Consider the following 23,678-nt stretch of genomic DNA (forward strand, 5'->3'; position numbering starts at 1 on the left):
AAGTTCTTTATAGTAGTGAGTGCAAGAGGTTTTAGTGTGCTCCGAGTATTTGTCTACGTACGCAGGCCTACACAGTACGTACACTACAGTGCATTGTGTGACAGCCTCAATGCTTTATCGTTCTCTTTAGAAACATCATTTAATGCGTATAACAACTCCTTTGAAGTGGGCCACTGTATTTAAAAAAAAGTTTATTACTGTGTGGACTTCTGCATTTGAAATGTACTTTGTTTGAAAGACATGTAAATCTCTTTCCCCTTGTATACAGTAGAGAGAGAGGTAGAAGTAGTCTATTAGTCTAATGTCTGACTCTGAGCTAACATACGTACAGTGCCGTACTATTACTGTTGAGTTTCCATACATTAAACATGCATTCAGTACTGTAAATAGAGAATGCATATTTTTATAATTCCTACGATATTGCTTTGCTTTATGGTACAGTACATATGGTGCATTCTACAATGCATTGTGAGCTTGTAGATCAGCTATTTTGATTAAAGAATGAAAAGATAAACCGAAAAATCTAATTATTTTTTCATGTTCGAATTTCAAACAAATCTTCGGTTAATTTCTACAAACAAATAATCCATTAATTTTAAAACTAGACTTTAAGGTGTTGGTCTATCCATTCATCCATATTTCAGTCTGCCATTTAGTTTTCCGTAGTTCAATTTCATATTGTTCATATTCCAAACTTGTAACTTAATACTATGGTAGATTTCATAATAGCAAATACACAGTGACCCTAGTCTGACCTAAAGCAGAGCCAATATTTGACTTTTTAGCCATTATGCAATATGTTTTTCCCCTCACAAACAAATACAGTATTACAGCTGGCATCATCTTTAAAGCATATTAATCCCCATTTTATACTTCATCGTATGACTGTGTCTCACAAAAACAGACCATCTAGAACAGCCCTCACATCACGAAGAGTTGTGAGCTTGTACAGCTGTCATTTTTTAAAACAATGTAGACATGGGATCCGAACATATTTAGCCCTTCACTAAATCCCTCCCCAACCCAGCCTTGTCCAATAGGCACGTTAGCAGCGAAGAAAAATTGACCTGCATAGCAACCGTTGCTAAACTATTTGGATTGGCATTGGACAATCGCTTTTTGGGGTTGGATTTAGTGAAGGGCAAATTCCGACGGAGCATTAGCCCGACATGCAGGAACAACGTTCGAACTAGCGCTCGGACAGGTGCTGCTCCCGTGGTGCGGTTATGGTTAGGTTAGGGATAGAGGTAGGTTGGTTATGGTTAGGTTAGGGATAGAGGTAGGTTGGTTATGGTTAGGTCAGGGATAGAGGTAGGTTGGTTATGGTTAGGTTAGGGATAGAGGTAGGTTGGTTATGGTTAGGTTAGGGATAGAGGTAGGTTGGTTATGGTTAGGTCAGGGATAGAGGTAGGTTGGTTATGGTTAGGTCAGGGATAGAGGTAGGTTGGTTAAGGTTAGATAGGTCAGGGATAGAGGTAGGTTGGTTATGGTTAGGTCAGGGATAGAGGTAGGTTGGTTATGGTTAGGTCAGGGATAGAGGTAGGTTGGTTATGGTTAGGTCAGGGATAGAGGTAGGTTGGTTATGGTTAGGTCAGGGATAGAGGTAGGTTGGTTATGGTTAGGTCAGGGATAGAGGTAGGTTGTCGGTCAAATGACCGTCGGACCAAAACACGTGTCGGAAACTTAGTACTATACCCGTAGACGTAGACATTTCAAAAAGTATTCGGAAATGTTCAACCTGTGATGAAAAGTGCAAGGTTGAAAGTGGCTAAAAGGTTGTGTATGTCTGCGACCCACCAGTGGTAGCATCTGAAGCATAGCGTTAGTGTGTTGCACCCACCAGTGGTAGCATCTGAAGCATAGCGGTAGTGTATTGCACCCACCAGTGGTAGCATCTGAAGCATAGCGGTAGTGTATTGCACCCACCAGTGGTAGCATCTGAAGCATAGCGGTAGTGTATTGCACCCACCAGTGGTAGCATCTGAAGCATAGCGGTAGTGTATTGTACCCATACCCACCAGTGGTAGTAGCGGAACCGGGGTCTCCAGTTGGGCGTGCGGAGCAGGGTCTGGACGGCACAGGCCAGGTTGACAAACAGGTAACACATCAAGAAGAACCTGGGCAGACAGAACAACAGAACAGCTGGTCAATGAGATACTGGGCATTACGAAAAACCAATGCACTGTTCATATCTTAGATATCAGCATCAGCACCGCAGTGACATCACATACTGTATATACACAGTAACAGGCAAAAAAAAAGCCTACGCATGTCAGATAATTTTCTCGAACTAAAACCCGATATCAAGAGGCACAAATAGACATTTTTAAACATTGAATGAAGTTTGACTGAAAAAGCTTTATGCTATAACAGCTAATGTGTGCTAAACAGATTATCAAAATCAATATTGGATAGTTTCAAATAAATGGTGTTCGCTAGTTCTGACTATTAGGCCAGAACTTAAGGCGAGACACCCCAGGTGAATAGGGAAAAAAAGTTAAATAATAGCTATCACAATGAAACTTCTCCAGTTGATTACTTTTATTAAAACTAAGATTTTTTGTATTACAAGTTTTCTGAAATTATATGTTTAAATATGCAAATTAGGCATTATATGCGCTAATTTGCATACATTTCGGGACGATAAATCTGAAGATCGGATAAAGCCAGGTTCAAAATTATCATTTCATTTTGTTGACACATTAGAGACAAAGAAAATTACACATGGGATTTTTGATATCTCTAATTATCACTCCACAAATCAGAAAATAGTGTCAACAGGCATAAAAAACCCAATTTTCGGCATTTTTTTGGTATAAAATGTGATGTAAATCAGGCTGTGAATGATATATCAACAAATCCATGTGTAAATGTCTGCAGAATATAGTTATGAATAAGACTGGAAAGTTTGGTGTATGTGAGTTCAACTGAAGTGGAGATTCTTTGTCCCAAGTATGAGGAAAACTCATTTTGAGAAAACGGCCTTTAAAGATTTGTATTGTAAAATTCCAAAACGTTTTATTTGAAGCCACTATTTTGAGACAAAATATCTCATCCAAACCTTGGCAACAACATATAATGGCATATATCATTGGAAAGGTCTGGACCTCGAGCTGACTGTGGTCTGATCCAAATATGGTCACTTCCTTTGTACCAACAACCAATCATGAAAATAGAGATGGTGGCTTTTCACCCCGAAAAACGAGCTGTCATTGGCTTAAATAAACTATCCAACTAAACATCTAAATCTGTATTTTTAATGTGTATTTTGCTTTAGTTTGAAAGAAAACATGTTTAGGAAGCAAAATAGCAAAAAAAAAAAAAAAAGAAAAATCATGATTTCACCTGGGGTGTCTCACCTTAAATCATTATTAATTATTATAATTATTTCTCTGAAGTTGTGAAAATCTATAAACCCATTGCTGTTATATAAGACAGTGGTTCCCAAAGTGGAGTCCAGGGTTCCAGGGGGTACTCAGCTAAATGATAGTTTGGAACCAAATGGACCCTTATGGGTCTGTAACTCTGAGAGTGTACAAATAGAACCAAATGGACCCATTTGTACACTCTCAGAGTTACATTAACATTGATTTTACAATATAAATCGGGTGTCTCAAAGATAGAGATGCCATTAAATGGGGGTCTGTAGACCAATATGTATTTCAAACTGGGGGTTTAATTAATTAAACGGGTTGAGAATCACTGCTAGAGCCATCAAAAGGGTGCCCTGGCATATCTTTTCAAATGGGGGTCCGTGGGCTAATAAATGCCGATTTAGGGGTCCTTGACCTGAAAAGGTTTGGGAAGCAATGATATAAGAATACTAGTTAAAACCCAACGATAGTGTTACACAATGGGCCAGGGTGAGAGAGCACAGAGAGAGCCCAAAGCAGATGGAATGTCAGTTCATGAGTGAATAGACTTCCGTTGTTTGTAGTTTGTCGTTTCTAAGGAACCTTTGGGCAATATTCCTGAAACTGCTCCCATGACAACAACAACAATGAGAATATAATGGGATGATTGGGTTTCTTCCATGGATGGAATCCCTCTCTAACAACATTAACCCCTTGAACTAAATATTTACAACTTCTTAACAGGAAATGTCTTTGGTAAATCTGGACTGTAATATGTATCACTGGGTGCTTTGATGTGTGTGTCCTCTGGACTCTTACGTTATGTGTCTATTGTCTTGTCTGTCGCTGTGCCATTTGGACACAAATATTTATTTTGGGGCTTTGTTGTGGTGTCATGTCTTTTGTTTTATGTGCATATTGCGTCTAGTCTGCCAAGGCAAACTATTTAAAAGACACATTTCCTGTGCAGATGAGACAATAAGGTTTATGTTATTGTACATTGTTATTGTGTTGGAAGTCATCTCCCTGCTCTTCTATTGAGACGTTTGGATCTACAAGCTCATAGCTCGTCACAGAGTGGCGCGCTACGAGCTTGTAGGTCTGACTTAGAAAATTTGCTTTTCAGAAAACTGTCGGGATGTAGAAGACATTTTTAGAATCTGATCTCAGGTCAAAATGGATAAAACTAGCTGCTAGTTTAGGTTCCTCCGCTGGTGGAAAGACTAGACGTCATTGAGGAGTTACTGACATGGAGAGGATGGGAGCCACCGCGTCCAGGGAGGCGATGAGGATGCCGATCTCACAGATTCCTCCGGTCAACAGCAGCGCCCAGGTGGGCTCTCCGTTAGCTTTACCATGGCCAAACACCTAGCGCACATGCACACACACACGCACCAAAGCAAGCACAGATACAGATTTAGAAGCAGAACAATATGTGTGTGCGTGTGACTGTGTGTGTGTGTGTGTGTGTGTGTGTGTGTGTGTGTGTGTGTGTCTGACCTGTAGGAACGGCACTATGCCATCTCGTGCGATGGCCTGCAGTAGACGTGGGGCTCCGGTCAAACTCTGAAGCCCGGCGCCACAGCAGGAGAAAAAGGAGCCAATCACAATAACCCACGGCGAGGGCCAGGACAGTGTGCCAATCACAAGGTTTCCATTCACAGAGTCACCAAACCTGGAACACGAACACACACCAATTACACTGTGTGCCCAATGACTTACTGTAATAAACACACCAATTACACTGCATGCCCAATGACTTACTGTAATAATACATGAAAGCACAAACAGTTACTGTCGTTCTACAAACCACACCACAAACCAAACCACATGTAACGCTTAGATAGCATTGTCCATTGACTAGCCACTAAAAGGGGCTGCAGTCATTCGTCGAGGTATTCTACTTATATCAGCCTGTATTTGTAGTCAAGTAATCATTTATATTATTGGTTATGTTATGTCCAACAACTCTTACTTGTCTCGGAGCACCACACCCTCAATGCAGGCACCAAACAGCACAACAGAGGTGACATCTGTGAAAACACTGCTCAGGAAAACAACCACAGTAGAGCATAGTAGAGTCAGTTAGTCAGTTAGACGGGTATGCGGGCTCGTATAAGCCTCAGGGAGATGAACGCCCCCTGCCCTGCATAGTTCCGGGTCACCCTTGGGCAAGGTGCATCACCCGTATGCCTCCCCCATCAGGGTTACGAGCCTGCTGCCTTGTAGTGAGGCCCGGAAAGGTCAAAGGCTAAGGGACCTCCCCTGACAAGAAAAGGGTGACTGAAGGAGTTGCGCCCTCAGATGCACTAAAGCAAACGACAAGATTAATGATGTCACGACTCAAGTTAGACAGGACTTTTCCTTTCTTCCAGTTGGCATAATGATTTACAATCATTTTTAACCACTTCGTTGACTGGCGTTTCCCCCAGAGGTCTATCCTTGGTTCCCTGTCCTTGTCCTCGTCAGGTCTACACCAATCCCTTCGCTCAATGTCCGTCTATTATGACCCGACCAGAATAGGGATATTCGGGTGGTTAAATAAAAGGTGAACGGACTGTTAAAAGTGGATCTATAGCTACTGAAATTCCACAGTGAGTGTTTGAATCACATGTGTTAGCACTGCAGCACTGGGATGAGAGGATAATGCACTCTAGTGACTTATTTGCATTGTTATGTTATATATATATTGTTTCTTCCGGTTAATAAGGATACAGATAAAGGAGGTGGTGGCGATAGCCAGGATGGTTCCGGTGGGGATGGACTTCTGGGCGTCTCTCAGGTCCCCTGAGCGGTTGGAACCGGCCATGATACCTAGAGAGGGAGAATCAGGACAGGTTGGCAGCCACGGTGCAGAGGGGTTTTTAGGGCATTTCTGCGTCTGGTACCATAATAATAATAATAAAGCTTTATTTGTATACCATACATCACTGTGACTGAAAGCTGCAGCTGAAGCCCAGTCTTACCTGTGACAGAGGGAAAGTAGATACCGACCAGCAGGGTGAAGAAGGTGGTGATATCGTTTGCCACGTAGGGCAGGTAGACGTCTTTAGAGTTGTCCGCTACTGGGACAGACGCCGTGTGCTTGTTTTCTACCAGCATGCTCAGTGGGCCGTAGTCACTCCACATGTTGTCTACAGAAAGATCGACAGACAAATCGATTTAGAATAAAAACCCTTGTATAGTCTATAGAGTCCAATTCTTTCAGACGAAAAGACAAAACGGACAATGGTTCTATATCACATGCCATCTACTCCCAAATTGCCTTCCGATGCTTTCAAAACTAATTGACCAATAAATAAAAAATCGCATCAGAATTTCTGCGCAAAGGGCTTTTAGAGTCTAAATTAGATTCTAAGTCATTATCTGTGACTGCCTTGTAGATAAAAGAAAGAGCTGTGCAAATTTCTTTGAGAGCAGTTTTTTGTTGTTGGCTTGAAAATGGGTTCTTTTCCATGAGCAACGCTGTCGTGCCACGGGTTATGAATCAAGCTTCAGAGAGACAGGCCAGGGAGGCAGAGAGAACACAGCTGCTGTTTGTTTTCCACCAGTCTGAGGACCAGGGACTGCCAACGTCTTCAGGGAGCAACTAAAAGCAAAGACATAACTGGGAAGAAAGTGGATGATCATGAGGATGAGAAGGATGGAGGGGCAGAATGCTGTCTTTTTTGTCTTGTCTGTCGTTTATCCCTCGTGCCTTTAAACACGCCACCTCCGAGAAGTGAACCACCGCAGTTGTGTTAGTTACACTGTATTAACGTACTCTAGTCTACGATACAGGTATATATTGTATCGTAGCGAGTGGTGCAACAGCACCCCCTATTGGTACTCTAAACATAGGGACATAGGTTAGGACATAGGGACACTGCTGTTCCTTGGAGTGGTTGCACCACTCAAAAAGTTATGGGCCGTGGCCCGGATGGTTAGCTCAAACGTCCGGGCACGTACGCTGCTGAGCCAGCCTGACGGCGTGCCACGGGTTCGACTCCCGATCCCGACGGCCTTTGCTGTGTGTCTTCCCCCCCCAATTTCCTGTCAGTCTACTTTCAACCTATCAATAATGGCAGAAAAAGCCAAAAAATATAATATTTAAATGTGTGAGAAGAAAGAAAAAGCATACACATATTCGCTCAGAATTTATGCTAGTTCACGCTGGTTTATGCTGGTTCATAAAACAGCCCTGAAGCGGGAGGGTGGTTAAATGTTTTCATCACACCACACACTGTTCTGGGTCAAAAAGCAAACAAAAGATTTGGTTACAATGTTTTTCAACTACAATGATTAAATTACAAAGTAAACGAGGGTTCACTCTGGCTGCTTATGTAAGCCATATCAGATACCTTAATGCACTGTTAACAGGTCTGGGAACAAACCTTAGTTCCAACCACGACCCACCATGCAAAAATACAGCACAAAATAATAATAAACAAAAAAAATGAATTCTAAATAAATACTAAAATGAGTACGAAACTAGTTAAAATAACACTATACAGAATTGCATACAGTATACTGTACAACCATCTTCGTTTTATGTCGAAGATATACATCATGATCTGATAATTCTTTCATCCAACCTTTTTAGCTTCTATAAATCACAGCTTTCATAATACCGTCCATGAGATTAAAAACTAAACCACTAAGATGCCTAAGGGCGAGAAGCGACCTCACCCTAAAGGGCAAAGTATGTACTGGCCATATATGGAGCGTGTCTTGAGTGTACAGGGTTTGATGAGGGCCTAGGTAGGGCCTTAATTTTCGGGCCTGTTGAGAACTCCGGCTGCCGGAGCGTGGCTGCACTAATAACTTTGGGACAGGCCCATCTAGAGCTTAAATGGACAGGTATCAGTCAAAAGGGAGACATCGAAGAGGAAGGATGGATGGGGAAGGATCAACATGGAATGTCAGAACAGGTCAGCTTCATATATGGAGATCTAAGGGTTTGAGGTTTGAGGTCAGATGTGGAGTTGCTGGCCAATATTGATGACATCAGGGATCTCCATCCCTGATGATGTCATGAGGCATGACCATATATGTATGGAATGCTTCTTGCTTAATGTAAATCGCTCTGGATTAAGAGCGTCTGCTAAATGCCTAAATTGTAAATTGTCATGCCTGGGGGTGACGGACTAACTTAACTAACGAACTGACGGGAAATGCACGTTTTCACAGTACGTAAATGCGACCCGAGGTCGCAATAAAGAACTCCCCTGAAACTAAAACTATTATGCACTCAACTAATTGATGCCAAACAGTGAATTGAAAAAACCCTAACGGCTGTTAGGCGTTACATGTCTTCCTCAGGGATCATACGATAGCGAGCAGAGGGTCAACCGGAAAATTTCCCACTCAGCAAAGGCCGCCCCTTCTGGGTTACACATGTTCACACCATTTGAGTTCCCCCATGTGACTCATGTCATGTGTCATTCAAGGTAGCCGGGGCAACCCTCCCCTCGCTCCCCCAACTGGCGTTTATCGCGCTGCCCGCAGCTTCCCAACGTCAAAAGCAGAAATCATGTTGCTGCTGACCTTTGATGACTCCACTTCTCAGCCCGGGGATCCCCTGCAGCGCGGTCACTTCGTTGACGCGGAAGTACTCGTCACAGGTGGCGTTGAGCTCTGGCCCTGAGCAGAACAGGCCCCACAGCTTGGTGGTGACGGTCAGGTTGTCGATGATCTCGGTCTTTAGACACTTGTCGAAGTTTTGGCTCTGCAACGTACGGTTCCCCAACAGACACACACTGATTTGGGAAGGGGGGAAAAAAAGAGAGAGAAAGGTAAGACATTAAGGAGTTTATAATAGGGGTGCTGATTGCCTAGTGGTTAAGGCGCATACAACATATATAGGCTCTAATGTGCAGGTTTAATTCCCGGGCTAACGACATTTTCTGCATGTCACTCCCCGTTTCCTGTCTATTTCAACTGTATTATCCAAATAAAGGCAGACCCCCCCCCCCCCCCCACACACACACACACACACACACACACACACACACACACACACACACACACTCATTAATGGGTGTGTAAAAGAAAACGAAAGTTAAAAGCGCTATATTCCGAGTAATCTCACCATCTCTTTAGTTCAGTTAAATCAGTAGAAAGAACCCTACAAAGATTTATCAGCTTCAGTTTAGACCTAATTTACACTTATTTTAGACCAGGAGTTCTCATTTCTCAACACCCCCCCCCCCCCCCCCCCCCCCCCCCGCATCATAAATAAATATATAATCGTTAAGGAAAGTTTATGCATGGACTGTGAACTCTTCATTTCCATATCCCAGGACCCCTAAAAATAATGTGTGATAATGTGAGTACATTACAGTGTTTCAGGACTCACGGGAAGTCTGGGGGCTCGATGGCGGTCTTGATGACGCCGGCGTAGATGGCAAAGATGGACAAGATGACACACGCGAGGAAGACCAAGGCCAGCTTGTTTACGTACTTCACGCCAACAAATACAACCAGGGACATGAGCGTCAGGCAACAGGTGCCGTACACACGCATGTTATTCAGCAAGGCGTCCGCTTCGCCCTCCTTCGTATCAGACTTAAAGATGGCCGCCTTAGGCACGATATAGGTCTGAAGGTTTGATGGGGAGACAAACAGTATAAACTCATATTTAGGAAGCACTTCAACTGCCTTATTTAGACCTAACAATTGTTTTATGGAAACCACCATAAGACCTTCTTTTGATATCAATGTTAAGAAGCACTTCACTTGCCTTATCTAGACCTAACAATTGTTTTATGAATACCACCATAAGTCCTTCTTTTGATATCGATGTTAAGTATGAAGATATCCGTTTAGGTATGGAACAATCAGGTGTCAAATTGTACTTGATGTTCATGGTACTGGAGTGCAAGAAGTAAAAAAGACTAGAGCTATATCATTATAAGGTTGCACTCTTTGAGTACTGGTATTTCACATTCGATTTGGACAACAGAATTGTGTAAAATTGTGATCACTCACCAGTAAAATTTCAATAGTACCCAATATGTACATGGAGCCAGCGAAGGTTGTTCCCAGGTAGAAACAGAGGCCCACAGCTCCACCAAACTCTGGTCCTAGAGATCTGGAGATCATGTAGTAGGAGCCTCCAGCTGGGGATCAGAGAGCACAAATAACAACATTATTTCATAGATAATATATACTATTCTATGTTGTTTTGTGAGTAATCAACAGCTAAAGGATATAAAAACATTGTACAAGGTATTATTGATGGCAGATGGTTTAGCCGAGTCTTAGTTATGAAACGTTCTCCATGTTGGAGCTGCAGTATAGTTCAGAAATGTCAAATAAGTCTCATCTATTCATTAATCTTTCAAACAGTGGAGTAAAGAAAGAAAGACAGTTTGGTCTCAATTCAAAATAGCAACAGCTGTTGAAAACAATATAGGTATATTATGTACAGTAAAGCCTTCCTACCTGGTACCACGCCATTGGTAGCGATTGCACTCATTGATATGGCCGTCAACATAGTCTGTAGAATAAATGACAGAACAATTCACTTGATTTAGAAAAGGTTCATTCATTCATGGAAACATCATCGGACTGAACTAGGCAAGCAGATCATAGAAACCATAGGGTTTCCACATATTTAATTGTTTTTTATTTATTCTTTTCATGTGTTGATATACAATTATATGAGATTTCCATAACATTTCTCAACCATTTTCCAGAAGTTCTTGGACTTCATTAAGCGAGGTGATATTGAAGAGGCTTTGGATGTATAGTGGTTAATTGGAGTAGTCAGCTGTAGGGTGGGGGTAGGGAACTGTGAGGGACATTGTTTGTTTAACTGTATGTAATGTGTTTTTTTCTTTTTTCTTATTATATATATATATATTTAATTTGTTCCTTATTTATGGCCATTTCCTGATGTTTCTTCGAAGATTTTGTTTTGTATTTGTGCTGCCATGGGGATGTGGGGGGGGGTATATGTGAATATTAGCTGTAAAGAAAAATCAATAAACATTATGTTTTAAAAAAAAGAGAAAACAACGATTTTCCACATTTCCAGACACGATTTTGCATGAATGTTCACGTTTCCTATGGCCATTAAAACCAGTAAGAGATTAATCCTGTGAAATGACTCCGTCAAGGCTTATGCTGTGTAAATCTTTGAGCTTGGTAATGGATACCAGTTTTCCATCCAGGGGAAATCACACGTCGTTCCATCAGGTTCCACCACTATCTGCATCTGGCACGGTTACATAACACCGTTTGCTTGTCAGGAGCAAATGGCAGAGAAAAGCCAGAGCAATATTGGGATGGTTAAATTAATAAATAAATACATACATTATTTCCTACAATTGCCAGATGATTTGGGCTTTGCTTTAAATTATAAATAGTAAACAAATAAACATCTTATGCAATGTTGTCCGTTTAACAAATGAATGAACTGACGTAAATGGGTTGGGGAAATGTACACGTTTCACCATATATACATGAACAAGCATCATAACATTTTAGAACATTGAATAATTGTAACTTGTTGGGTAGCAACAGTGTTGCACAAAGTGAGTGTTCAGTTCTCAGACTGGATGTAACACAATTAGTTATACAAGTGCTGCATTCTAATACCCAGAGACTAGAGATTTTCGTTTCATTTCCAGGAAACCACAAGGCACTGGACAACATTTCTGCTAACTTGTAATCTTGTAAACTTTCCCCGTAATCTGTTCACTGATGTCAGTTGTCCTACATTATGATAAGTCTTGTGATGTTTATTTGTATAAACAAAAACACAAGTGTGATGCCCATTCGGTCAGAGAACCATATTGCAGTACTCATTATCACAGTATACGTCATAGATGCCGTCAGGCCAGTCACCCATTTTGGGGCGGGAACCTCTTTTTGGTGTTAGCATCATGTCATGCCTTAGCTATTGAAAAATAGCAGATCTACAAGCTCATAGCGCGCCACCGAGTGGCGCGCTATGAGCTTGTAGGTCTGCTATTTTTTTTTAAATCGAAGAACCACTGACATAGAAACATAGCTTTTTCAGAAAACTGTCAGGATGTACAGTAGAAGACATCTGTCACCACTTTAAAAGTAGTAGTTCCCCCAATTTTGGGGGTATTTTTGGGGGGTTCCCGCACGCCTTTTTGGGGGGCTTTTCCCCTTACAGTTATGTTATAGCAATTTCACACCAGACATTTGTACATTACATGTCTTACACTAATGTTATAATAATTTGGCCCATATTATTACTGCTATCCCCCCCCCCCCCCCCCCCATCTCTTCTGCATATGGCATTGCATCTCTATGACAAACAGTTGTTTAGCTCAAGTTATTCATTTATATATATATATAGTTTTAATTCATTCAGGAGGGCCCGGGCCAGCCTAGCGGTCTAGGCACCCAGGCTGGTAATCCAGCCCGACAGCGTGTGATAAGTCTTGATCCAGACGACCTTGTTGCGTGTCTACCCCTCCCCATCTGTCTCCCCGTTTCCTGTCAACCTACTGTGATCTCTCAATAAAAGGCAAAAAGCCCCATAAATATCTTTAAAAAAATAATAAAAGAGATTACAACGCTTCACATCATCACACGTTAGTAGATTTGGTCTTTTTGCCCATACATTTATGCAAAAAAGACCATATCAGCTCAAGTCTGGTTGCCATAACGTCACCGGGCGGCGGGCACCAAAAGTAGCAAATCTACAAATCCGGCAATACTGGCAATAATGATGGCAGCGACCATGACGTCAGCACTTCTTTTGAGAATCACTGATCTGACTGACTCCTCGGTTCCATGGCGATGCACACACCAAGTTTGAAGTGGATCGGTCAGATCGTTCTCAAGATGCATCTGACCTCTCTATAGAGGGAGATGTCGTCTTAACTACGTTAAACCACCATTCCACCAACACTCAAAGTGTAAACATTCAGAAAAATATGCCCCAAACGCTTTAAAGCATTAAATGAAGAGACAGAGAGAGAGAGAGAGAGAGAGAGAGAGACATCTCCTTGGGTGACAGAGAGACAGAGAGAGAGAGACATCTCCTTGGGTGACAGAGAGACAGAGAGAGAGAGACATCTCCTTGGGTGACAGAGAGACAGAGAGAGAGAGACATCTCCTTGGGTGACAGAGAGACAGAGAGAGAGAGACATCTCCTTGGGTGTCCATGACCTAAATAAACCCTGCGTCCTTTGCTTCCGGCCTACTGTCAGGCTGGAGTAAAGCCAATTAGCTGCAAAACGGTCCTCAGGCATTCAGTGAAACCCATAAGCTGGAGCGGATTGGTCGAGTCACTAGTTCTAAATGAGCAGGAGGAGACTCCTGATTGGTCGAGTCACTGGTTCTAAATGAGCAGGAGGAGACTCCTGGGAGGAAGGATGTCTCTGCTTTCCAAGAATGTTAGATGACAACCCTTCATATCACACAACTTGGAAACACAGCGATCAGTTGTAATTTAATTTAACTACTCAATTTCAATGTCCCAAGGAAGTATACGTATGCAGTAGGCTATTTTACACAAATGTCTATTTGGTAATTGTGTTTTATTCTCTGTTTATGTCATGTTTCTTTTTTCTTTTTGTTTCTTTTTATTCATTTATTTTTCTCTTTTTTGTTACTTGTTACTTACTTACTCTACTATTTATTTTTCCTTATTTTGTTGTATTTAAATTTATTTTAATTCTTATGTTTTGCCTCCCCTAGGACCCATGGGAGGGTGGGAGGGTGAACGGGAGGGTAGGCTGGGCAAGCGTGACCACTCTTGGTCATTATTCCCAGGGGAAGGGTTGCACAAAAAAAACGGGGAATGACACCAATAACAATACCGATGTAAAACTAACCATGTACATCTCCCTGAATAAAGAAATATATATAAAAAATTAAATAAAAGACAAAAAGAATGACACAGCTGCCGACAAGCTGCTGTCGATATCGCCTGCCGACTAGTCGGAAACCCGTTGATGAAGAACCAAGCATGTTCGGTCGGTTTGCCCGACATCGGGAGCTGTCGATATCCGTGTCGTAGTGATGAGTGGGTTAAATACTCAACCGTAGAGTGGATCTCTCTAGTCTGCTCGTCATGATTTAGGGCTGACTGCAGGTCCTAGTAAGAACTGGATATCATTATTCTTAATCTCAACTCTCAATTCCAGAGGCTTGAGTGAAAGAAGCGACCAGGTCTATGAAAACAAGCTCAAAAGACGCGACCGGTTTCACCACTTCAGCCCTATTACATCAGCTATTACTTCTATTACATCAGCTATTACTTCTATTACATCAGCTATTACTTCTATTACATCAGCTATTACTTCTATTACATCAGCTATTACTTCTATTACATCAGCTATTACTTCTATTACATCAGCTATTACTTCTATTACATCAGCTATTACTTCTATTACATCAGCTATTACTTCTATTACATCAGCTATTACTTCTATTACATCAGCTATTTTCCAAAAGAATCTTGAAAACAAGCCCAAGCAACTACACTTCAGAAATAAGCCCAGACAAAACCTTCCGTGCAACCATGAATATTTACAAGCAACTTTACAGGAAAAGAAGCCCACAAAGTCGCTTAGAATAAGCAAACCTGGCAATTTGCACGCAAAACAATGTTTCATCGACCAGTTCGGTTTGTGCTGAACTAAATGCTGGTCTGTTGCAATCTGTGACAGTTTTGGATGTTTGGACATAGATTGAACACGTCTGCTTTGTGGGGAAGTACCTTTAGGGTCAGACTGTCAGATCATCAATACTAACTTATATGATTTATTTTTAAATCAGTATCGGATGACATCCTCACATCCACAAACTCAAAGTCATAATACATTTTCTTACAGGTACAGTACAATGCCTTGTGTGTGTGTGTGTGTGTGTGTGTGTGTGTGTGTCTGTGTGTGCGCGCGCGTGTGTGTGTATGTGTGTGTGTGACTGTGTGTGTGTGTGTGTGTGTGTAAATACATCTACATAAAAAAAAAAAAGACCAACAGCCAACTAGTGCTGTACGATTCTTCACGAGTTTTCACAAAATGTCTGAATCTAGATCTTTTTCGATTCATTGTGCAGCACTAGTCCTGTCCCAACATTCCGAAAGATGTAGTTTTGTGGGCAATGATTATTCACAGAATACCACATCATAGCATTTCTAATGGTTTAGGCAGTTAGTTATTCTCTTGTTGACCGGCGTTCTCCCAGGGATCCATCCTCCCCCTTCACCAAAAACTCTTCTGAGAATACTAGATCTACGTACAGTAACATTCTCACAATGCATTGCAAAACAATGTGAGATGCAGATCTGCTATTTTTCGCAGATTGTTTGAACAAGGGACGCTAGAGTTCAAGTGGTTCAATCTCAAACCATTCTGCAAATATTTGGAAAAGAGGGCCATGTTTATTTGCATTTCTTAAAACCTTGCCAGCAACTTCACATGCTTTCCTCCAGTCTGGTGAAAGCTGAACTGCAGCGAGTGGGACTGACCTGAACTGAACTCAATCTGAATCAAACACAATTCATGGCACTTTTAGTTTTAACAACATCTGACAATGTGCTCTGCACCACATGACCCACTGAGTGACTTTGACTGGCTGATGTGGACATCCCCATAAAGCCGCTGGGGAAAGCTGCTCTCTTAAGTTCTCACAGTAACTACCAAGTCATTATGGAGCAACAGGGGTGTAGTTTAATTGCGCAAATAAATTCCAGATCCCGCGTTGCTGATGTACTGTAATAATGTAGCCGCAATTATGTGCATTTCAGTGTCTGGCAGAATAAGGGAACTGCCATTTCTGTCAAATTCCGATCCTCATTACGCACATGTAAGCATTTATATGTACGGAAACGGTTTGTTAACTTTATTGCATGTTTAGCTACAATATTTATTGAGTTGTCTTGGTTGACGACTAACTAACTAACTAACTTCCGTCACTCTGCAACCATCCTTTGTCCTCTGTTTTGTCCATCACTGGTATCTGGACACGTTGCTAGTACTGCTATCGACTGCCATCACATATTGTAGTTCTCACTGGTATCTGGACACGTTGCTAGTACTGCTATCGACTGCCATCACATATTGTAGTTCTCACTGGTATCTGGACACGTTGCTAGTACTGCTATCGACTGCCATCACATATTGTAGTTCTCACTGGTATCTGGACACGTTGCTAGTACTGCTATCGACTGCCATCACATATTGTAGTTCTCACTGGTATCTGGACAAGTTGCTAGTACTGCTATCGACTGCCATCACATAGTGTAGTTCTCACTGGTATCTGGACACGTTGCTAGTACTGCTATCGACTGCCATCACATATTGTAGTTCTCACTGGTATCTGGACACGTTGCTAGTACTGCTGCTGACTGCCATCACATATCGTGGTTCTCAGCCTTATCTCATCTCATGCGGAGAAAAGCCTGGAAAATAACCATTTCCCAAAGTGCCTACAGGGCGGGATCTCCGTTGCATCCAATCACAGCTTTCATGGCCTGGGAATACATAATGGCAACTTCCCTTAGGGCGGAACTTCCTTCCACTTGAGACACTATCAGTAATTCATTCAGCCTATACGTACACGTCACATTGGTGTAGAAGGAGGGGGACTTCATTCATTCAGCCTATACGTACACGTCACATTGGTGTAGAAGGAGGGGGACTTCATTCATTCAGCCTATACGTACACGTCACATTGGTGTAGAAGGAGGGGGACTTCATTCATTCAGCCTATACGTACACGTCACATTGGTGTAGAAGGAGGGGGACTTCATTCTTTCACCATGCATATTAATAAAGAACAAGACAAACATTACACCTAAATGAATAAGATGGGATTCAGCTGAGATTGCACAGCCCCTTATTATTACGCTTAAGGAAGGCATTGTCTGCTGTGGGATTTGTAAATATAGGGGGCGGGTGGGAGAGAGACACACAAACATGCACGCATGCACGCACACACATGTGCGTACACACACACACACACACACACACACACACACTGTCTGGGCATGCGGACAGAAGAAGCTGTCTTTTACGTCATTTCCGAGTTTTTAGACAGCTGGTGGATGGAAAAGAAGCTCCACCTCCGCGGCTGACTGCCGCGGAGGAGAGCGTTTCCGGGAATCTGTCCGTCGCGGCGTACACACATGTGCGTACTGTACACACTAGGGCTGCCGTAATTGTCCAAAAATTGGATTCGGATATTCGTTTTAAAAACCCACGAGGATTCGAACAATTCGAGCCATTCGGATTTCGGATTTCAATTCGAGCCAATCGGATTTTTTAATAATTATATTTACACCAATACAACCTGAGACATAACATTTAAGATCGCATTGCTGGCGCAACTCTCTCTCCGCGCATTGGTGTTGCTGAAAACTGAGATGGAACGGAACGCATACATTCTCCCTTCTCCAGTAAAACATTTTTCTTAAATGAGCAATCCTACCACACAGCCTTATCAAAACGAGGCACGGAGGCAGTGTTAATTCTGCTGCATTATTATTATCTGTGGACTGTGGGTCTGCTGCCGAGTGCCGACGTTATGAAACTTTTTAGCTGGCTAGCGCCTGCGCTCCGCTGTTATGCTCAAATTAGTGACCCTAAAGAATTCTGAGGCAACATGGCTGAAGACGAGGCAGCCAATCAGAACTGCGCTGCGCTGCGCTGTATAGTCTGTGTTTAGGAAATGTGCGATTTATTCTTCAATGTATGCCGTTGTCGGCGTGTCGCGTGGCAAATATAACTAATCTACAAGCTCACAAGTCACAACGCTTACCCATGGCACCGAAAACTAATAATAATAATAAATAAAAAAATATTTTTTATTATTATTTTTAATTCGAACCTTAATTTTATATATTCGGTTATTAATTTTTTTTTTTGATTCGAATCTATATTCGGATATAGAATATTCGTTGGCAGCACTAGTACACACACGTGCGTACTGTACACACACACGCACACGTGTACACACACACACACACACAAACACACACACACACACACACACACACACACACACTTCAGAGGAAGGGATTAGGCATCAAGCTGCCATGTACCATTAGGAGCTGGGAGTCAGAAAAGCCTTCATCGCTAAATATAGGAGGGATCAGTGGCCACTGTCTCAACCCACTGCATACTCTCACTATCTGACCCTCGATGCCTTCCATCACCACAACCTAACATGTTTGAGGCTAAAAACACTCAAGCCTGAAACACCCAGAACAACATACAGTATATTAAATACTGTATGGATTTACATACATCCACACTGCACTCAAATGCACTTATTACATAAGGTACTCAAATGCATACACTCTTAGTGTAATCATCTTACGCATGCTCTAAATCTCTTGATGTGAGATCAATTATGTTCATACGTTTGGCATTAACTAAAAAAGAAGAAAAATAAAAAAAGTGTCACAAAAAACAAATACCTTTCACTTTGAAATATTTTAAAATATATCAAAGTGAGAGTCATTGTCAGAGTCAGAGTCATCTGATCACATGAATACGTTAGCACTTGGACATTTTTATCTGCTTGAGCAAGAAATGCATTTGCTGATCTTGTAAGCACACACTGATACACTTGACACCACGGCCTGAGGCCATCAACAGCTCCATCGGATTGACTGTGCCTAGTGATTTGAGATGATGCATCTGTTGTTTTCACACGCAGTGTGTGTCCTTTTCCAGCTCTGTGTCTTCTGGCCCATGCAGTACATTCTCTAGGTGTGTGGGGAAACCTTACAACTTGTGATACTGCAGCCATTGTTCTCTGAGCTCACAACTTTAAATAAACAGAAAATACATGAACTAACAAGTAGGTTGCACCTTTTCAACCAATTAGAAGAGAGTACCCATTTATTATGAGTTCTCCCTCTCCTGATTGGATCAAATTGGTATCCCGAGCTGAAAATACATTTTCTGTTTATTAAAGAGCTAGAGAGACGCAGCAATATCACAAACGCTACCTACCACTTTCAACCTACAGTAGTGTCACTATTTGAGAACGAGAATTCTCAAAATGATACGCCAATCTACAAGCTCACAGCATGTCACCTGTTTTATGTTCTTGAACATCTCCCCCGGCCTGACTCTCCCTGCTCAGTGCTCACCGGTCTTGCGCTAGCCTTGTCACAACCGTAGACCGGTCACAACAACCTAGTCATCTTGTTACCCAAACTAAACCTCTAGTTTCCCAGCTCATTTTGGTGCACCATTTCCTGTGATGAGTCCCTGTGTAGACCCAGCTCTCCCCTCAGTGTGTGAGATTGTTGAATGATGTAGTGTTTCAGTTCTGCTGCTTCTTGTTTTGTTACACTTCTTCTGCACTACAAATAAAGGGACTTATTTTTCAGTAATTCTGCACTTTGCCTCACCAATCGTAAATCGTAAACTTTTTTACCTCATTTGTACTTTATGGATAGTTCTGTGATATACACTAGTATGGCTATGGACATGTTGACATTTTTCTCCCTGAAAACAACTCATTGAATTAACGTTCCAACATGCGAGGAGGGGCGTGTACTGTACTCACACAGGAGCAGGTCATGCCCACGATGGCCAGAGACTCCAAGATGCCCGCTGTGCCAACGATCCAGGTGAGACGCAGGAAGAGGATGACCCCCAGGATGTTCTGGAGGCAGGGCAGGTACACGCCCATGAAGGTCCCCATCTGAGGGCTCTGGAGGTGGACAGGGGGAAGGAGGAGACATGGAGGAAATGTTAATGTTCTGGAGGCAGGGCAGGTACACCCCATGAAGGTCCCCATCTGAGGGCTCTGGAGGTGGACAGGGGGAAGGAGGAGACATGGAGGAAAACGCTCCCAAAAAGAATGTAGTCTCTATGACACATCTAGGGTGTGTGTGTCTATGTGTCACAGAAACTACATTATTTTGGGGAGCGCTTTACCCATTGCTGGCTGTCAGAATACCAAAACAACTTTAAATAAAAATGTCATTACAATTTTTACTATTATATTATTGCTTATAGCAGCTTTAAGGAAGGGAGGAAATGGACATATCTTTATCATCATAACTTATATTTCAACTAAGAGTACAGTTGAGGGGCAGGCCCTCATTTTCAATGTAGCCGAGATACAACCTATCGACAGAAATTACATTATCATACAGCAACATCAAAATAAGCAGAGTGGTGTACAGATGGTGGTGACAACTCCATTCCCTCCAATTGGCCAATGTTTTCACAGCCGTTAGCAGTGTAAGCACTAGTTGCTACAGAACAGACCATTTAAAAACCACTTCTAAAATGTATGCAAAAAGCTCCTTAAAGGACAACTTTAGTTTTTTTTCAACCAAGGTTCATGTTTTAGGTTGTTATTAGAGAAAGTAAAAGATGAGTGTTATTTTTTTTTCTCCATTTACTGCTTTCTTTCGTTTTAGGGATTTTAGCTGTTTTTGACAGGGGGGGCTAAATATGTATTTTTTTTACAACATTTTACAGCGATTTCTTTTCTAATTATTTACTATAGTCCCCAGGAAATTTCATCTGGCCACAAAATATCACAGGATCTACTGAATGTGTCAAACTGACATATTGAGCCTATGACACAGTGTGGCTTCCCCACAGTAGGCTACCTTCACATTCAGTAGATCCTGTGATCTTCTGTGGCCAGATGTAATTTCCTGGGGTTTATTAGGACTATAGTAAATCGCCATAATATTTTGTAATAATATTTAATTATTTTTACATTTACTAAGACATTCATGTAAGTACATACACATGGCAGTGTGCTATATAAATACTGTACATCAATAAATGTATTGGTATTATGTATCAAATTTTAAATGGCCCACCAGAGGACTTCCGGAAGCTGATTCATGTCTACATGAGTGACCAAGTATTTTTGAGATTCCTTTGAACATTTGCCCGGAGTGCAAGACAGATTCTAAAAATGTCTTCTACATCCTGACAGTTTTCTGAAAAAGCTGTTTCTATGTCAGTCGTACAAGCTCGTAGCGCGCCACTCGGTGGCGCACTATGAGCTTGTAGATCTGCTATTTTTCAATAGCTAAAGCATAACCTAATGCTAACACCAAAAGGGGTTCCCACCCAAAATGCGTTTAAGCAGTCACACCTAGTTTCTGGGCTGGGTGTGCCCAACACGTGATGTGCATCAATCTGCTACAGTGATGTCATTGATTATCCAGGCAAAGCAGCTGGGGTAAAGTTCTTGGAGTTCAGTCGCTCAGTGGTGCTTCCGGCTTGGCTGCAGGCACACAACTGAACACAACTCAGAGCTCTGTGCATAATAAGTGTAAGTTTTTGGAAGGCGAAATACTCATATTCCCATAGTTTTGTATACGGTAATTGCCTCGGCAGATTTGAGCTGGAAAGATGTATGGTTTCATACGTGTTTCTGCCTGGATCAAATCTGCTGCCGAGCCAATGTCGTGAGGAAAGGCAATTTATCGGCAAGCTCCGACGACAATCAGGTCAACACACTGATATATTGTATGGGAGACGAAGCCGATGATTGTACTACTTGGCTTGAAGTTATCTGACGCGGACCAACACATATACAACAAAGTAAGAGACGGATTCCAGAGCTTCTTTTTTTTTAATATATTTTTTATCCCACGATTTTGTAACCCATTTTTCACCCCTGTTTCAATCATCTAATGTGATCCTGGGCTCTACACACCCTCCACCAACCTAGTACCCATATATGGGGGACATGGTGAGAGCAACGGACTTGAACTCATGCTTCCTTCATGCCTGAGTGTCCAAGTTGCTCCTTTACACCTGACAGGGGGGAGTTTCCCTGGTTGGATGTAGCGTGTGGAAGGAACACGTTATTCCAACCAGTTCCTTTCCCCTCCATCAGGCGCCCCGGCTGGCCAGGGAACGGGGGCACTTTAACATGCGCTGACAAGAGGCTAATGAAGCTGTGGATACTTTTACTACTACTACTACTACTACTGCTACCTTATATGCACTATAGCAGAACACTGCAATTATGGAGCTTTGCATGACGAGCTAATTGGAGACAGACGTATATCAGCCAGCCCTACTACAATCCTGTCTGAACGCATGCAAATGGAGAGCAGTCTTGATCTGGGGAAAAAGCCATTAATATGGCGAGGCAGACAGCAAAGAGTTAAGTCACATTTCAGAAACATGAAAAACAATGACTTCAAGCCACACAGCTTTCAAAAAAGAAATCCAAAAAGCTCACAGTGCTATAAATGTGGAGGAAATTATCATCCTAAACAGGAATGTCCTGCCAATGACGCAAAATGCCGTACATGTGGGGAAAAAAAGGCCACTACCAACGTGTGTGCCGTGTGGTGCATGGCGGGGCATGGCATAGAGGAAGAGGAACCCCACGGAGAATTACACTGCCGGAAACTGTTCAGAAACTTCAGAGCGGTGTTTCAAGCTGAAACCGTCTGAAACTTAAAAATCACACCCGTGTGAACCGAGTGGTGCAACTCCCCTCTCTCTCCCCCCTCCCCCCCTCCTCTCTCTCTCTCTCTCTCTCTCTATCTCAACAGTGCAGCACTGTCTCTCTCTCTCTCTCTGTTTCTGGCTCCCCTACTGGTACATACTGGTGCTCATTAACCAACGTCATAGACATTGCTGATCCTTGGAGTGGTCGCACCACTCAAAAATAAAATGCCCACCATTTCCGTTTCCCTACACCTTTAAAGTGGATTTTCATGACAAGCAACTCAGCTGTCGTTGCAGTGGCTGTTCAAAGGTAACTATACTTAGGCAGTCTAGCCTAAAAGACGGTCGTAAATGTCAGGCACCGATCCTGTTAACATAATAATAATATGTACATAATGCATTGCATTAATGCATGTTTTTATTAATCCAAAACGGCAAAGTAACTAGTAAAGCTGTCAAATAATTGTAGTGGAGTAAAAAAATGTATAATATTTGCATCTGAGATGTAGTGGAGTAGAAGTATAATAGCTAAAATACCACAATATTGTACCATGCTTGAGCATAATGTACTTACTTTCAACTATACTGTTGAGAATCATAGAGGATGCGAAACCAATAGGGGAGCACTGAGAACCAAAAGATTGTAAATCATATCCAAAATTAACAATTCCATAATCAAAAGGCGCAATGTACAGTACCAATCTATACGTTCTCCTACAACATTAAACCAGAGCCCGCTGTGCCAAAACATACATTCCTTCTATTAAACTGCAGTCCCACAACAGCAATCCAAAAAGAAAGGCAAAAAAGGAGTCAATGTTTATGAAAAATGACACGGAGCATCAGAATAGAAAATAATCGGCTGCTTAGATTCCACAACAACTGTCTTTTAAGATTGATAAATAGCTACCTTATTCGCCATCTCCCAATGCAAAACGCACAGGACTGGTTC

The 23,678-nt window shown here is 42.1% G+C and overlaps 1 protein-coding gene across 5 annotated transcripts in view; it reads right to left on the reverse strand.

Annotated features, from left to right (window-relative positions):
• The window catches only part of slc12a7b (solute carrier family 12 member 7b), a 96,090-nt gene that overhangs the window by 16,159 nt on the left and 56,253 nt on the right, over window positions 1–23,678 (reverse strand). For 4 of the 5 annotated variants that reach the window (XM_080793913.1, XM_080793911.1, XM_080793910.1 and 1 more), the window contains exons 4-14: window positions 19,851–19,997; window positions 10,779–10,833; window positions 10,323–10,453; window positions 9,691–9,932; window positions 8,880–9,091; window positions 6,320–6,487; window positions 6,069–6,167; window positions 5,329–5,386; window positions 4,854–5,028; window positions 4,603–4,721; window positions 2,019–2,117 (exon numbers count right to left, since the gene is read on the reverse strand). In XM_080793913.1, coding sequence (XP_080650039.1) covers window positions 2,019–2,117; window positions 4,603–4,721; window positions 4,854–5,028; window positions 5,329–5,386; window positions 6,069–6,167; window positions 6,320–6,487; window positions 8,880–9,091; window positions 9,691–9,932; window positions 10,323–10,453; window positions 10,779–10,833; window positions 19,851–19,997 — 1,505 coding nt within the window. Of the gene's footprint in view, window positions 1–2,018; window positions 2,118–4,602; window positions 4,722–4,853; window positions 5,029–5,328; window positions 5,387–6,068; window positions 6,168–6,319; window positions 6,488–8,879; window positions 9,092–9,690; window positions 9,933–10,322; window positions 10,454–10,778; window positions 10,834–19,850; window positions 19,998–23,636; window positions 23,671–23,678 lie in introns of those variants that run through there. The other variant, XM_080793914.1, reaches the window with a different exon arrangement.

The sequence above is a fragment of the Protomyctophum bolini genome (assembly GCF_963924005.1).
Source record: "Protomyctophum bolini genome assembly, chromosome: 21".
Classification (NCBI taxonomy): Eukaryota; Metazoa; Chordata; class Actinopteri; order Myctophiformes; family Myctophidae; genus Protomyctophum; species Protomyctophum bolini.